Source organism: Psammomys obesus, unplaced genomic scaffold (assembly GCF_907164565.1).
Source record: "Psammomys obesus unplaced genomic scaffold, mPsaObe1.curated_primary_1811, whole genome shotgun sequence".
NCBI lineage: Eukaryota > Metazoa > Chordata > Mammalia > Rodentia > Muridae > Psammomys > Psammomys obesus.
The window spans coordinates 6302782-6318969 of NW_026592118.1; the positions used below are offsets into that span (position 1 = coordinate 6302782).

The 16188-nt window shown below is 37.6% G+C and overlaps 1 protein-coding gene across 2 annotated transcripts in view; it reads left to right on the top strand.

Moving 5' to 3' along the window:
• Window positions 1-16188, top strand: part of Smarcad1 (SWI/SNF-related, matrix-associated actin-dependent regulator of chromatin, subfamily a, containing DEAD/H box 1) — a 60606-nt gene that overhangs the window by 13679 nt on the left and 30739 nt on the right. For both annotated transcript variants that reach the window (XM_055612712.1, XM_055612711.1), the window contains exons 4-9: window positions 2553-2718; window positions 3997-4063; window positions 8503-8603; window positions 12453-12554; window positions 13986-14067; window positions 15746-16134. In XM_055612712.1, coding sequence (XP_055468687.1) covers window positions 2553-2718; window positions 3997-4063; window positions 8503-8603; window positions 12453-12554; window positions 13986-14067; window positions 15746-16134 — 907 coding nt within the window. The remainder of the gene's footprint in view (window positions 1-2552; window positions 2719-3996; window positions 4064-8502; window positions 8604-12452; window positions 12555-13985; window positions 14068-15745; window positions 16135-16188) is intronic.

The window sequence follows — 16188 nt, forward strand, 5'->3', positions numbered from 1 at the left end:
TGGAAAAGTTGCAACAATAATATATCCAACTTCTTCTCTGTAAGAAGAGTCACTGATTTCACACTCCCTTTATTCTTTTGTAAATAATTTCATAAATAATAAACACAGTATGGTATTGCTACTCAAAATGCTTTTTTAAGCTTAAGGTACTATGTTCTTCGGTAAGAAAATCTTGGAGTGGGAAAAAAAATTAGCTGAACCAAGCAATGTCCATAATAACAGCTTAGTGTTAAATTGCTTATGGATATATTAGCAGTTGGAAGTTGGGTTGGAGTGCTAGCAGTTGATCTTTGGACCATGAATTAAATGGGATTTTATAGCAATTTTTATCCAGAATATAGAGCGGATTGATTTACAGTTAATATTTTGAGACAGGGTCTTACTCTGTAGCCCAGTCTGGCCCAAAATATCCAGCAATTTTGCCTTACCCTCATGCTTGTCTTTGTCATGTCTCTTTAATTTACTATGAACTATATCTCAGCATGATTTTCGTTATGACTATATTTAAAGGTGACAGGTCAGGTCAACTTTTCTTAGGATATCTAAATTTGAATTTCTCTGCTCTTTCTTTGTGATTAAATGTAAGTTTTAGTGGAAGGGATACTGTAGAAATGGTCTTGTATGTTCTATTATAGGAAGTGCATGGTATCCATTTGTTCTAGTCATTCCGCATTTGTTTGGGGTTTTTTTTTGCTTTGTAGTGATTAAACAGTCTGTAGAGATTCTTCAAGATTGGGTAATACCCATGTCCATTTTTATCCTATATTCCTTGCCTGTGTTGGCAATGCTAATTATAAAATGGGGGTATTTTGACTCTCATTTTAGAATTTTGTTTTTAAATATTTATTTATTTATTATGTATATAGTATTCTGACTGCATGTATATCTGCACTCCAGAAGAAGGCACCAAATCTCATTATAGACGGTTGGGAGCCACCATTTGGGTGCTGGGAATTGAATTCAGGACTTTTGGAAGAGTAGCCAGTGCTCTTAACCTCTGAGCCATCTCTCCAGCCCCTAGAACTTATACTTTTATTAATTTTCTACTATATAGAAATTTCACCCTTTTCTTCCAATTTATTCATTTATTTCTATGTAGAGTATAATAAATGTCAATATAGAATCTTAGATGCTTATTTATTCAGTGACTTATAATCTTACTCATTTTGCTGAGGAAATTGTTCAGTTTAGTTAGATAATGATCCCTTTCAAGTAGGCTGCTGTATCTGGTAAGAATATTACTTATCATCTTGTGTGTCTTTCCGTTCTGGCTTAAAGAGTTTCAACTTGGACTTTTCCTGACCTCAGGACCTGGAATTAGGATGAGCCATAGCTCTGTTTCATTTTAGTAGGGAGTGAGCAGAATTCTAAAGTGTGTTGACCTGTGTTGTTCTTTGCTGTTGAGGTAGAGTGTTACAGCATTGTTCTTCAAACAGAATGACATGGGTTCTCTGTCAGCCTGCGGAAGAAAGAGAAAGGGGAAGAGGCAGGATGTGGTTGTGTTACAAGCCTGTAGTCTAAGGACTTGAGAGGTAGAAGCGTGAGAATCAGGAATCCAGGGCCATCTTTAGTTAACACAGCAAATTCAAGACCAGCCTAGGTTAGATGAGAGCTTGTGTCTTAGTTTCTTTTTCTGTTACTGTGATATAATACTCTGATAAGCAATTTGTGCTTACTTGTGCTCAGCTTGCTTTCTCGTCTTGCACAGTCCAGGATCCCTCACATAGAAAATGATCCTGCTCATAATTAATGTGGGTCTTCCCACATTATATGACCAAGATAATTCTTCACAGATATCCCCAGAGGCCCACCTCTCAGGTGATTCTAGATTTTTGTCAGGTTGAAAATCCATCTTACCCTATCTCAAAAGAAAAAGAGAAAAAAAAAAAAAGTTAAAGAGACAGGGTGTGTGTGTTTTAGTCTAGAGTGTGCTTGAGTATGTACATATATGTGAGTGTGTTCTACTCTTAAAATACCAAAAGTTGACAGTGAGATTTGCTTGGGGGATAAGTGAGCTAAGTTTGCTCTAGATGTCAAGTGTAGCAGAGTGGGACAAAAATGAAACTGGTTATTATAGTATAAATCCTCTTGTGTAATAAATTCTTTGTTTGCTGAAATGTTTTTTTTCCTGACAGCCTGTGGGATACCTGATTTTATCTCTGAGATCCTGATAACCTAGCTGCTCAAAGAAATGTTTTGTCTTTGTGTCAGCACAGGTTTCACTCTGCTTCAGGAGCAGATGATCAGCATCAGGTAGCATGCTGAACATGGACAAAAGTTTAAGAGGGAGAAGGTGGGAAGTTGATAAATATGTAGATATATTAGTGGGAGACAGAGAATCCTTTTTTTCCTTCGTAGTTGAAATAAGCTGAGAACTTTTTCAATGTGTTCTTGTATTTATAATATATGTTTGTATATCTGACAGTGTTAAGATGGTAAAGGTTCTTTTCCTTTGACAAATATTGATTACATTTAGTATTCCTATTAGTGTTCTCTGAAAGCATTAGTGGGTTACATTAAAATTGTGTTTACCCATGTCATAATATTTGTAGTTCAGAGCCATCTGAAGATGAGGAGTCCCGTGACGTTCCTTCTATTACACAAAGAAACGATGTTTCAGAACTGGAAGACTTTTCAGAATTGGAAGATCTTAAAGATGCTAAGCTTCAGACATTGAAGGAACTTTTCCCACAAAGAAGTGACAGTGATCTCCTAAAGGTTGTACCATTTAAAAAATTGCACTTCATTTTACATAATTTTTAAAGACTTCTTTTTTAATTTATATGTATGCATGTTTTGCTTGCATGTGTGTGTATGTATTGCTTGCGTTCTGGTAGAGACCAGAAGAGGGTGACAGATCCCCTTGAACTGGATTCATGGGCAGTTGTAAGCTGTCATGTGAGTGCTGGAAAGTGAACCTGAGTCCTACAAAAGCAATAGCTGCTCTCAGCCACTGATTGATATCTCCAGCTGTGTATGGTCACACACACACATATACCACTGCTTATCTGTGCAGGTCAGAGCACAAGTCTGAGTCAGTTCTCTTCTTTCACTTGGAAATCTAGGGAACCAAGGCAGATCATACAGTTTGTGTGTCAAACTTTGTATCTACTGATCTATCTAGTTTACTCAAGTTATAGCTTGTATGGCATTTATTTGCAGCTATAATGATTAATTTTTTTTTTTTCTTCTGAATTCGGTATTATAATACCTAGCCATTTTCAGAAAGATATCTTGGCTCCTGTGGAGGGGAGGCCTGCTGGGAACAAGACCTTCTAGGCAAATCTGTTTGGAAGGCAATGCTGCAAGGCCATTTTTGCTGGCTATAATTGAGTCCCTGAGAACCAAAGAGCTCTTCTTAAAATTGATGGTGTTTACGAACCTGAATTCTACTTAAGCAAGAGATGTGCTTATGTGTATAAAGCAAAGAAAAAACAGCACAGTGATTCCTCTTTATAAACTGAACAAAACCTGAGTAATCTTGGGGAAATAGTGGCATGCTTCATGCTGAATTCCAAAGCAAAGAATTCATGCAATGCTGTACTCTTCAGGGATTAAATTCATGAAAAGTAAATGAATAAGAATGGATTTGTGAGCTGGGAGTTGGTGGCACATGCCTTAAGTCACATGGGAAGCAGAAGGCAGGAGGATCTCTAAGTTTGAGGCTAGCCTGGTCTACAAAGTGAGTTCTAGGAGAGCCAGGGCTACACAGAGAAACCGTGTCTTGAGAGGCCACGGTTTCTTGCTCTTTTTTTTTTTTTTTTTTAAGAAAGATATCTTATGTTTGAATTATCAGTAAAGTGTAAGTTCCCAAAATAAAGTTTACCATAGTAATTACATACTGATCACACATTCTCTTACCTATAGTAATTACATACTGATCACACATTCTCTTACCTAGATGGTGCTTCCTATGTTTATTCTTAGACAAATTGATCGTTGTAAAATAGATTTTCAGGTGTTTATTTTCAAACATCTGCCTTTTTTCCTCATTAGTTGATTGAATCAACAAACACTATGGATGGAGCCATTGCTGCTGCCTTGCTGATGTTTGGTGATGCAGGTATGCTTCCTTTATCCTTAAGTCCTGAGTAATTCTCATTTTTTCTCAAAATTTCTCATTTTTAAATCTCAAAAATTCTCATTTTTTCCCACCTTTGAGAAGTGGCAGTAGCTTTAGTTTCTGGGTGAAGAGACCAACTTAGAAAGGTTAGGTAAAGTCAGCTTTGTTGATGTTTTTTCTTATTTGTTTGTTTTTCCTGCAGGTCAGATTCCATTAATTCAAGCTTTTGGAAGTCGTCTTTACTCAATTCTCCTTTCTAATTGCGTAGCCATTTTGTTTATGGGTCTAAAAACTCGAGTCAGTAGGAACATAAGTAATGTCTTGTGGAAAACACTACCTGAAAGTCAGCATTCTTTCAGTGTGTAAGAACCGAAGCTGGGGGGCTGGAGCGATGGCTCAGGTTAAGAGCACTGTCTGCTCTTCCAGAGGTCCTGAGTTTAATTCACAGCAACCACATGGTGGCTCATAGCCACCTATAATGAGATCTGGTGCCATGTTCTGATGTGAAGACATATATGCAGATACTGTATACATAATAAGTAAATTTAAAAAAAAAACAAGCTTTTTCAGGTTTTTGATAGAAAACAAATAGATTTGAAGGAACTTGCAGTAGAAAACGTCTTCAGGGGGCTGGAGGCATGGCTCAGAGGTTAAGAGGCTGCTCTTCCAGAGGTTCTGAGTTCAATTCCCAGCAACCACATGATTACTTATAACCATCTGTAATGAGATCTAGTGCCCCCTTCTGGTGTGCAGGCATAAATGCAGACACAACATTGTTTGCATAATAAACTTTTTAAAAAAATTTTTTTTATTAATTACACTTTATTCATTTTGTATCCCCCCATAAGCCCCTCCCTCCTCCCCTCCCGATCCCACCCTCCCTCCCCTTTCTGCATGCATGCCACTCCCCAAGTCCACTGATAGGGGAGGTTCTCCTCTTCTTTCTGATCTTAGTCTATCAGTTCTCAACAAAAGTGGCTGCATTGTCCTCTACTGTGGCCTGGTAAGGGTGCTCCCCCCTCAGGGGGAAGTGATCAACAAGCAGGTCAATCAGATTATGTCAGAGGCAGTCCCTCCATAATAAACTTTTTTAAAAAAAGAACATCTTCACTTGTTTAACAGTTTGATTTTCCTTTTAATTTGTACATATCGAAATATATCTGTAAAAGGTACCTGTAATACTACTAGAAAAGCGTATAAATTGATGAAAGGAAACTTTTACTCTCTTAACTGCTTGTAAACTTTATATTTGTAAATGATTGTATATTGAAGCAGGGCTTTCCTTTGTATATTAGATTGGCCTTGAATTGTTTGTTAATCTTACGCCTCAGCTTCCAGAGTGCTAAAATTATAGTGTATCTTTCCCCACTCCACATAGCACACATTAGATTACAAAATGAACTATTTATGTAACATGATTATTTGCTTTACAGTTTTTAAGCTTCATACTTTATCTGTGTTTATCTAGTTTAAAAGGGGACTTTATGGTACTACTTTGTGATTCTTCATATGATTAGTTTATTCTTTCCTGTTGGCATCATGTCTTTTCTTTAAATTTCTATTCATTCATTCATTCATTCACTCACTATCTATCTATGTATCTATCTATGTATCTATCTATGTATCTATCTATCTATCTATCTATCTATCTATCTATCTATCTATCTATCTATCTATCGTATATGAACACTCTGTTTTCATGCATACCAGAAGAGGAAATCAGATTCCATTGCAGATGCCACCTTGTGGTTGCTGGGAATTGAACTCAGGACCTCTGGAAGAGCAGCCAGTGCTCTTAACTGCTGAGCCATCTCTCCAGCCCTGGCATCATGTCTTAATAAAGTAAATATTCTGCATAAATCTTAGGTTATTCCTCTAGGCTAAATTTCATGATAAGTTGCTTAATAAAAAATACCACATTTACATGTTACTTTTACTAAAAGTTGTACTGGTTTATTATGTCAACATTGAATGCCCATTTTCCTGAGGTGAACTTTCTTTTTTATTTTCATTTTTTCCAATAAAGATTTTCTTTATATAGCCTCTGTCCTGGACTCACTCTATAGACCAGGCTGGCCTGGACCTTACAGAGATCTGCTTGCCTCTGCCTCCCAGAGCGCTGGGATTTATAGGTCTGCAACACCTCAGCTGGTTCTATAGTGTCTCTTAATAGAAACCCAACAGTGCAGATGTGCCTAACAAAGGAGACCCTGTGGTGTCCAAATTTATTTATTTTGAATCTTAAGGAAGCCTCCTCCTAAAAATCACCATTCTTGGCTGAGTAGATTTTTTTTATTGACTGAAGTTTTTAAAATGTAAAATGCATACCAAAAAATAAAAGAAAGAAAGAGAGAACATAGTATCTTCCTACATTCCTGTCATTCCTATCAGGCCTATCATTCCTTTCAGTAGGTTGTATACCTCATTTTCTATCCCCTCAACTGGATTAGCTGGAGTATGATACCATTTTCTTCTCACTAAATACTTGTATGTCTTTAGCTTCCTCCAGTTTCAAGAAGTGAACAGTTTTGTGTGGGTGCCATGCGCACAGAATACCCAGTCACTATTTTTTATTAAGCTGTAGGCACTATGCTGAGCAGGTTCTAAACTGTTCTAATCCTGTTGCCTTTAAAATGCACACAAATGCCCGTCAGTTGCCAGTCTGATAACTCCCAGGCAAAGTCTGCTCTATCAGTCTGTCCTCAAGGCAAACTTTCCTTGGCCACATGCTCCCAGGCTATCTTCTTCTATCTTCTTCCTCCCCTTTTTTTTGTCCCCCCTCCCTCTCTCCTCATACCTTGTAGTCCCTCTCCGACCCCAAGTCCAGGAACCTAAACTATGTCTGTTTCTCTTCTGCCCAGCTATAGGCTGTCAGCAACTTTATTTAACCAGTTAGAGAATATTGGTGAGCAGAGTTTATACAATATTTTTATATAATATTACATGAGAATATGTTAGTCTGCTGAGTGTTGTGGCGCCTGCCTTTAATTCCAGCACTTCGGAGGCAGAAGCAGGCAGATATCTGAGTTTGAGGCTAGCCTGGTCTACAAAGTGAGTCTAGGACAGCCAAGGTTACACAGAGAACCCCTGTCTCAAAAAAAACAAAAGAAGAAAAGTGCTTCTATGAACTGTGATCAGATCTTGGGGGCCAGTAGTTTAGCATTTGAATGTATAGGACCAGACCAATCTCCAACAAGTTATGTCTTTTTAGGTAAAAATTAAGCATGTATATGTTACATAATAAAAACTGCCTAGATTAAAACTTTTTTATGAGTAAAATATTACCATTAGTGCTCACTTAAATCTACCAACAATATGTGTGATGATGAGATCTTTTTATATTTCCTTTTAAAAGTAGATGCTATTGCCAGTCATTGTGGTATATGCCTTTAATCCTAGTACTCAGGAAACAGAGGCAGGCTGATCTCTCTGAGTTCAAGGCCAGCTTGGTCTGCAAAAAAAGTTTCAGGACAGAGCTGTTATACAGAGAAACCCTGTCTCCAAAAAAAGAAAGAAAAAGTAGATGCTGAAAAATAGTTGTGTATACAGTGTGGATGTATTATGAAGTGAACCAGAAGTACACATTAGGTATTCATACTAACATGATTGTTAGTCAATGGAAAACCAGGATTCAGTTTTCTCTAGGAACCATCACACTGTGAAGTTTTAAATTTAGAACTCCAAAGATGCCATGTATGTATTTACATTGAGTAAGTGTTCTTTATTGTAGGTTAAAAATATCACAGTTTACTTGGTATCTTCATTCTTTCTGATTTGTGAAATGTTTGTGACAGTGTTACCCCTTGCGGGTTTGTTACAGAGAGTAAGTGAGAAGGTCATTTTAACAAGGCCTTGAAGAAAGCTTCATGTGCTGTAGGTGCTTGCTTGCTGGTGTCAGTGAGGCTGTTCTGATAGCTTACACTCGAGTAACTTTTTCACTTCTTCACACGCAGTCATTGGTGAGAACTTATAGTCTCCATATTATTTTGTAGAATTGTCAGACAGAAGAGAGAATATTTTTAACACCGTAACGAATATTTTTTAAATGCAATGTAAGAATGATTTTCCTTTGCAAAGAGTCTTTACTTTTCCTTTAATCTACTCATGTAGCTGCAGAAGAAAGAATGAGATAGCTCCCCTGTCAGGGCAGCTATATCCATACAATACATTTTTTTTAATGTATTTATTTATTATTTATTTAGTATTTCACCTTCATGTGTGCCTATATTCTAGAAGAGGGCAGCAGATCTCATTATATAGGTAGTTATGAGCCACTGTCTGGTGCTGGAAATTGAACTCAGGACCGTTAGGAAGAACAGCCAGTGTTCTTAACCTCTGAGCCATCTCTCCAGGATCCATAAAATACATCTTTACTTTTGGTTTTAATTGATTCTTGTTTCTTCTGTGGAAAATCTGAGTGTGTTTCTCTCTTTTAAAAGGTGGTGGACCCAGGAAACGAAAATTATCTTCTTCTTCTGAGGCATATGAGGAGGATGAATTTAATGAAGATCAGTCCTTAAAAAAACCACGAGTGGATCGTGTAAGTTACATTTTAAATGCTGTATCAAAATACGAGTATGTTGAGTGTGGGGCTAGTGAGATGGCTCAGAAGTTAAGAGCACTGCTGCTCTTACAGAGCGGGTTCAAGTCCTACCATGGTGGTTCATAACCTCTGCAACTCCAGTCCACGGGGATGCAACACCCTCTTGGCCTCAGTAGGCACTGCAACTGTGTGCATGTCGTGAATACATGCAGTGAAAAAGCCACCATTCTCATCAGAGAAAAACAAATTCTCAAAAGGAAAGGCGAGAATGTGTGGGATTCAGACCTGACAGTCCACGTACGTGGTAGTCTTGTCAGCTCTAAGTGCTGCTGTACTTAGAGCTGTAGTTTTTAATGTTACACTACTAGAGGGTTCTAGTAATCAAGCACATGTTTTCTAAACCATGTTTAAAAGTTTTTGTTTTCTTTATGTGGTCATAAACAACTTCCTATAGTGCTGTAAATATTGATTGAAGAACTGTTACATGTGTTTTTAGGGTTAGAGCTTCGGCCTGGACAACCCTAGAAAGCTAAACTTAGCTAACTGACCAAATAAAGACAAGAGAAACCTAAAAATGTGGCTTACAGAGTATTTGCATAATTATTAGCCTCATATAATAAAAAACACCTGCTATAATAAAATAGCTCACTGAAGAGTGTTAAAGGTTGGCTGTACAGCTTAACTGGTAGAGAGCTTGCCTCCGGCTTGAAACACTTGAATTTAGTGTCACATAACACTAGGTGTGGAGGCTTAGGCCTGAAAGTCCAGTATTCAGAAGCCAGCGGTAGGATGACCAGAAGTTCAAAGTCATCCTCAGTTCAATACTAGTTTGAACTATATGACACTGTCTAAAAATAAAAGGCATTGCAAGAGAAAAATGTGTCAGTAAGGACAGGGCATAATAAATGGAGCTTAGACTATAGCTCAGTGGTAGAATGTTTGCTACCATGCCCTTGGAACTGAGTTCAAGACCTAGTACCACCAAAATCATAGCTATTACTCACATTTACCAGGAGCAGAAAGCACACATTAGGCCTGAGTTATGAAGTATGGGATCACTGTGTAGTTTAAAAAAAAAAGTGTATATGGAAGGTATCTCTAATCCCAGCAGTTGGGAGGCTGAGACAGATTTCAGTTAAAACCTCAAATTTGGAATAGCATCTGAAATTAGAATCATCATCTTGATTTGTTTTGTTACTCTGAACAGATTCTCCAAAACTCATTCAGTTTTGCTGTGAGCCAGGGGATATGTGTATCACATTGGACTGGAATGGTAATTTTATTCTCTGCAGTTCTCTCAGGAAAGTGATTGTGATTATTGTTTGAGTGAGAAAGACAATTCTTGGGACTTGAATTTGGTATTTCCTACATAATAATTCATGGGCCCAATGTGTGTTTTCACATTGGTGAGTATGTGTTCTAGCTTTGTATTCTGCTGCTAGAAAAATAACCAGAAGATTAAATCATAACTTCAAGGCCCACTGAGACCGATTTGGGTTCATACTCACTGAAAGCGTTGTATTTTCAGGAAATATGACCCTATAGCTTATAAAAGAATGGGGTCCTCAAGGAAATATAAACAATAGGCTGGCCCGCCACAGCTGAGTGCTTCATTTGTGCTATCAGACATTTCGTTCCAAAAAACCTTTCCAAATACCTGTTTTTGGAGAGCTTTCATTGCTTGTTTAGTTTTTTGGAGACGTGATCCAAAGCTTTGCACCGGTACAGCTGTCACTCACCCCACCCAGCTACATATCTTACTTTCCTGAAGAGAAATTCACATAGCATAGAATTACCATTTTAGCATGGACAGTTTGATGCATTCAAGACATTCCCAGTGTTGTGCATTCTGACCGTGCCTGTCTAGTTCCCAGAGTTCTCATCGTTCCATGATTGCAGGCTGTACTCAAAAGTAGGGTCTCCTTGTTTCTTCACTTCATGGTCCATGGCAATCAGCAATCTGCTCTCTCCATCTCTGGATTACATATTGTAGGTATTTTTAAAAATAAGTGTAATTAAATAACCATTATTCTATTATCTTAGAAAGTTTATTCAAGCTATAACGTGTATTTCTTATTTCTTGAAAGCCTTATACTGTAGTGAGTCTAGTCTCACCTTGAGCTCATGGTAGTCCTTCCACCCCAGCTTCCTGAGTGCTGTAGTTAAAATGTCTATGGTTTAATGGTTCTGTCACATACCCTCCCTCCCCAGCTGTGGTTTGTTCTTCCATTCTTCATTGATAGGCATTGAAATATTTTTAAAACAAAGCAGGCCTGACTGGCTGGGGTTGAAGGTGTATGCCACTGCACCTGGCCTGATACAAATTTGATTTTTGGTTTTGTTTTCTTTTGAGACAGGGTTTCTCTGTGTAGTCTTGGCTATCCTGGACTTGCTTTGTAGACCAGGCTGGCCTTGAACTCACAGACATCTGCCTGCCTTTGCCTGAGTGCTAGTATTATGTGTGTGTGACATCATGCCTGGCTCAATTTTTTTTTAATTGATTTTAATAAATTTAAAATTTATTTGATTTTTTAATAAATTTTTTAAGATTTATTTACTTATTCATTCATCCATCCATTCATTCATTCATTCATTCATTCATTCATTCATTCATTCATTCATTTAATGTAGCTGAGTGTTCTGTCTGCATGCAGACCTATGTGACAGAGAAGGCATCAGATCCCAGTATAGATGGCTGTGAGCCACCATCTGGTTCTTGGGAATCAAACTCAGGACCTGTGGAAGAGCAGACAGTGTTCTTAACTGCTGAGCCATCTCGACAGCCCCAGTACAAATTTTTTTAAACAGATGAACCAAGAGGGACTGGGAAGATGGCTCAGTTGGTACAGTCATACTCTAGGTTTGGGGAATAGAACCTGTGTAAACAAAGGTCTCAGGTGCCTTAGCAGAACACTGCTGTCAACCTGTGACCTCAACATACACATAAACATTACTCCTACCTACTTGTACCCACGGAAACAAATACTCTCTGATCTGATTGAGGTTTAGGAATATGTGTTGTGGAAACCACCTGTTTATTCTGCCCCGAAAAATGGCTGCTGTTCTCTCATCTATGATCTTTTTGTTTGTTGTTTTGTTTTTTGAGACAGGATTTCTCTGTAGCCCTGGATGTCCTGGAACTCACTCTGTAGACCAGGCTGGGCTGAACTCCTGGTGTTCTGCCTGCCTCTGTCTTGAGTGCTGGGATTATAGGCGTGTACTGCGATACCCAGTTTCTGTAGTGTAATCTTTAGAGTGCGTGTTCTTGGAGATCCAGTGTCCTCATGGGATGCAGTGGTTCCCTTCCTTAATGTCCCATCAGCTTTGTTTCTCAGGAAATACGAGCAGACTCAGGGTCACTAATGCTAAGTGACACTGTTGTCATGGGTTACATTTCTGAGGGTTGTGAAATATTTTCTCCAAATACTGTTTTCCTTCTCAAAATTCTGTTCCTTCAGATGCTTCTGAATATAGACTCTGGGGTTGTGGAGCTCACTCTGTTCTAGCCCGTTCCATCACTTTTTGTTAGGAAATGCATGCAGTTTTCTTGCTTCTGTTGCCAGTGCTCACAGATTGTTTGTATAGTGTTGGTGACCCAGCCCAGGCCTTGTGCAGGTGAGCTACAAACATCCCGTAGGTTTCATGCCCCATACTTCCATAGGACTTGATTCACATGTGTGTCATCTTGTCTCTCTGTGTTAGAGAGTAATAATCACAATTAGTTATTTCTTCCTTGCTTATTAAAAGAGAAATGTAGCAGCTCAGTTGCTAGATAATACTGATGAAGGAGAGTGGAGAAGATTTGATATTGTCTATTTTCCTCTTCCACTCCTTTCTGCCCCATAGGGAGAAGAATCAAATGAGTCTGCAGAAGCTAGCACCAACTGGGAGAAACAGGAAAGTATTGTGTTGAAACTGCAAAAGGAATTTCCAAATTTTGATAGAAAGGTAAGAACGGAAGTGTTAAAATATTTAGTGAGCACTACATGTTTCTATTACAAAATAGTTTTGAGTTAAACCGTGTGCAGCCTTAAGGTGAGCTTTGTACTTTTTTATAATCTGTACTCTGATTATATTATATAAATATTTTATACTACTTAATTATATATTATATAAAATATAATACATATTATATATTACTTATTTACTGTTTACTAGTTGTGTTGTCAGCATTGTAAATGAAATCATAGTAAACATAATTGTAGTAAAATTGTGAATCCTTAAGTATAAGAGGATGTCCTAACCTTCTCTATCATGTTTTCACCCTTGACTTTATCGTAAGAATTTTAAAGTATTGCCCTTCAGTATCTTAATGCTCCATAAATGTTGTTCTCCTGTTTAATTAATATAACCCATGTCAAGCAATTCTTGGGTCGCTGCTCTTCATTGCATACTGAAGCATATACTTGTTTAGCAGTGGGAAATGATTACATTTTCGTGGATGTGTTCCATTTTGTGGTCAGGCAATACATCTGAATTCTAATGAACAATACCCAGTCTTTTTTATGCTTATCCGTTACATGTGTTACATTTGCCTGTTTTCAAGCTGGGGATATAGCACAGCTGGTAGAACACAATTGCCACACATACAAGCTTCATCTCCAGCAACATTTTAAGTTGTGTATACTGATGCATGCCTGCTATCTAAGTCCTAGAGAGGTTGAGCAGGAGGATCTGAAGTTCCTTTGGGTATATAGCAAGTTGGAGGCCAGCCTGGATTACGTGAGATCCTGTCTTACAGGGGGGAAAAAAGAATTTTATATTTTTGCCACTGTGGTAGTAAAATAACCTATACTCACTAGGAAGGAAGATCAGGAATTCAAGGCCATATCTGGCTATATAATCCCTGTCTCAAAGAAATAAAAGCAAACAAACAGAAAATGCTAGCAACAACAAAGGTTGAAATTGGCATCTTATAAATTCCTAGCAGTATAATGAAATACCTGTTTTAGTCACTTAAATAGATTCTGGTTCTTAGTGTTTAAAAATACTTTAAAGAGAGCTGGAAATTAAAAATTAAAAAAAACTGACACTTCCATTCCTGTTGAAGACTGTATTTGTGAGGCAAAATTAAACAAAGAATTTATAAAATAGCACTGAAATAATGACAGTGCTGAGTGGAGTGATAGCTTTAATTATAGCACTTGGGAGACAGAGGCTGGTGGATTTCTGTGAGTTCAAGGACATCTTGGTCTACATAGAATTCTAGGACAGTCACTGTTACATAGTGAGACCCTGGACAAAGAAAGAATAGAACAAAACCAAAGATAGTGATATAACTCTTATTTTTCCAGTGATTATATTTTAAAAGAGTGTAAACACTTTTCTATATTGCTAATTTCACATTTTTAACAGAAAAATGAATAACTTACCTTGCAGGAACTAAGAGAAGTGCTTAAGGAGCATGAATGGATGTACACAGAAGCCTTGGAGTCTCTGAAAGTGTTTGCTGAAGATCAAGGTATCAGCAGTGGGTTCTTTCAGCACTATGTCTTGCTTTAGAAGAGCAGAGCTTGTCAGCTACTGACTTGCAAGTGATGCAGGGAGTAACTGTTTGAAATGTTCTAAAGGATGATTTCCAAATAGTCTGCCTTGTTCTTTATCACAGTAAATGTCAAGACAGTATATAACTCTTTCTTTTCGTATCGTCTTTTTTGATTGTTTTCTTTTTGGTTTCTTGAGACAGGGTTTCTCTGTGTAGCCTTGGCTGTCCTGGAACGCACCCTGTACACACCAGTCTAGCCTCGAGCTCATGGCCTGCCTCTGCCTTCCTGAGTGATATCCAGGGAATATAGGCATTCCACTGCACCCAGCTTCTTTACTGTTTCTTAAGGCAACCTTTAAATTATCTTGTTCAGTTGTTTACATTTTGACATGTATCATTCCAGGATGGATCTTGCAGTAGGTTGCATATTAGCCTGCACTTCCGTGAATTTGGAAAGCACTAGTCTTAAGAACTCAAGAGTATCACCACCCTGGAGGAAGAGTCTCAATCCATAGTAGAGCCCTAAACTGCAGAAAGTCGTGGAGGAGAGAGGCAGTGACACAAAGTTAGGTTGTTTTAGAGATATTTCTATCCAAGACTCAAATATACGTAACATTTTATAATTATAAAAATGGCTTGTAAAGTCTAGCATGGTGACTTTAATTCAAATTTAATTTATTTAAGTTTTTACACGGGCAAAGCATGAATACAAAATTTATACCTCTGGAAGTTCTTTAAATAAATAGAAAATAAAAATTTTAAACAAAACTCACCTCTTATTACCTGTGAGTATTGTTCAGGACCTATACTTATAATAGAAATTAATTGGCACCCAATTCCCTTATGTGAAATGGCATGATATTTGCATATGACCTATATACACCCCATAAGCTTCAAATCATCTTAAGATTACTTACAACACCCAACATGACATAAATGCTGTGCCAGTTGTTTTTATCTTATGTAGAGAACAATGATGAAAAATTATTCACGTTCAGTGTATATCCAGTTCTTTTTCTAATGTGGCTTGTTGGATGTGTAAATTTGGAACCCACAGATATAGAAGGCCAGGGCCAACCGTATATCTTTATACATTAATTAGTGCCTATTTTCTTATGAAAATAATGTAATAAAAACTGCCTTAATTCACAGGAAGCTTAGAATTCAGTGAAATACAGAGTAGTGGCTTATTGAGGTAACATATTTAAATAATGGTTAAACGGTGAGAAACTTAAGTTAATAGTCATAGTGATAGGAAAAGAGGTTTTTCCTCAGTTAATGACACTGCTCTGCTGCTTCCAAAAGGCTGCAGTGAGGCCTGGGCTCCTTTGTGGTTTTTTTTTTGGGGGTGGGGGCTGTTTGTGCTCATTCAGCTGCTGTCTGCATCCTCAGGACCTTGGTTAGAAAGCTGATTTATGCTTAAAAGGAATTTACCACCTACTTTTGAAATAATTCATTCTAGCTTATTGATATCTTCGAGTTCTGTTTTATATTACTCTTAATGTATGTTAAGATTTGATTAAGTTGTGGTTGAATTCTTCAGTATTCCCAAAGAAAATGTTTACATAGTCTTAATTTATTTGATGTCTTATATGTTTTATTTAGATTATATATTTCTAAGTTAGTTACAACTTTTGTAAATTTTTGGACACAGATACTCAGTATGCTTCACAAAGTGAAGTTACAAATGGAAAAGAAGTTGCAAGGAATCAAAATTATTCGAAAGACACAGCTAAAACAAAGATGAAACAGAAAATTTCCATGAAACCACAAAATGGCTTTAACAAGAAACGTAAAAAAAATGTATTTAATCCTAAGAAAGCTGTAGAAGACTCTGAGTACGATTCAGGTTCTGATGTCGGGAGCTCACTGGATGAGGACTACAGCAGCTGTGAAGAAGTGATGGAGGACGGCTACAGAGGAAAAATTCTCCATTTCCTTCAAGATGCTTCAATTGCTGAACTGACTTTAATTCCTAAGTGTTCTCAGAAAAAGGCTCAGAAGATAACAGAACTCCGGCCCTTTAATAGTTGGGAGGCTCTGGTAAGGCGTGTGTGTGTGTGTGTGTGTGTGTGTGTGTGTGTGTGTGTGTGTGTG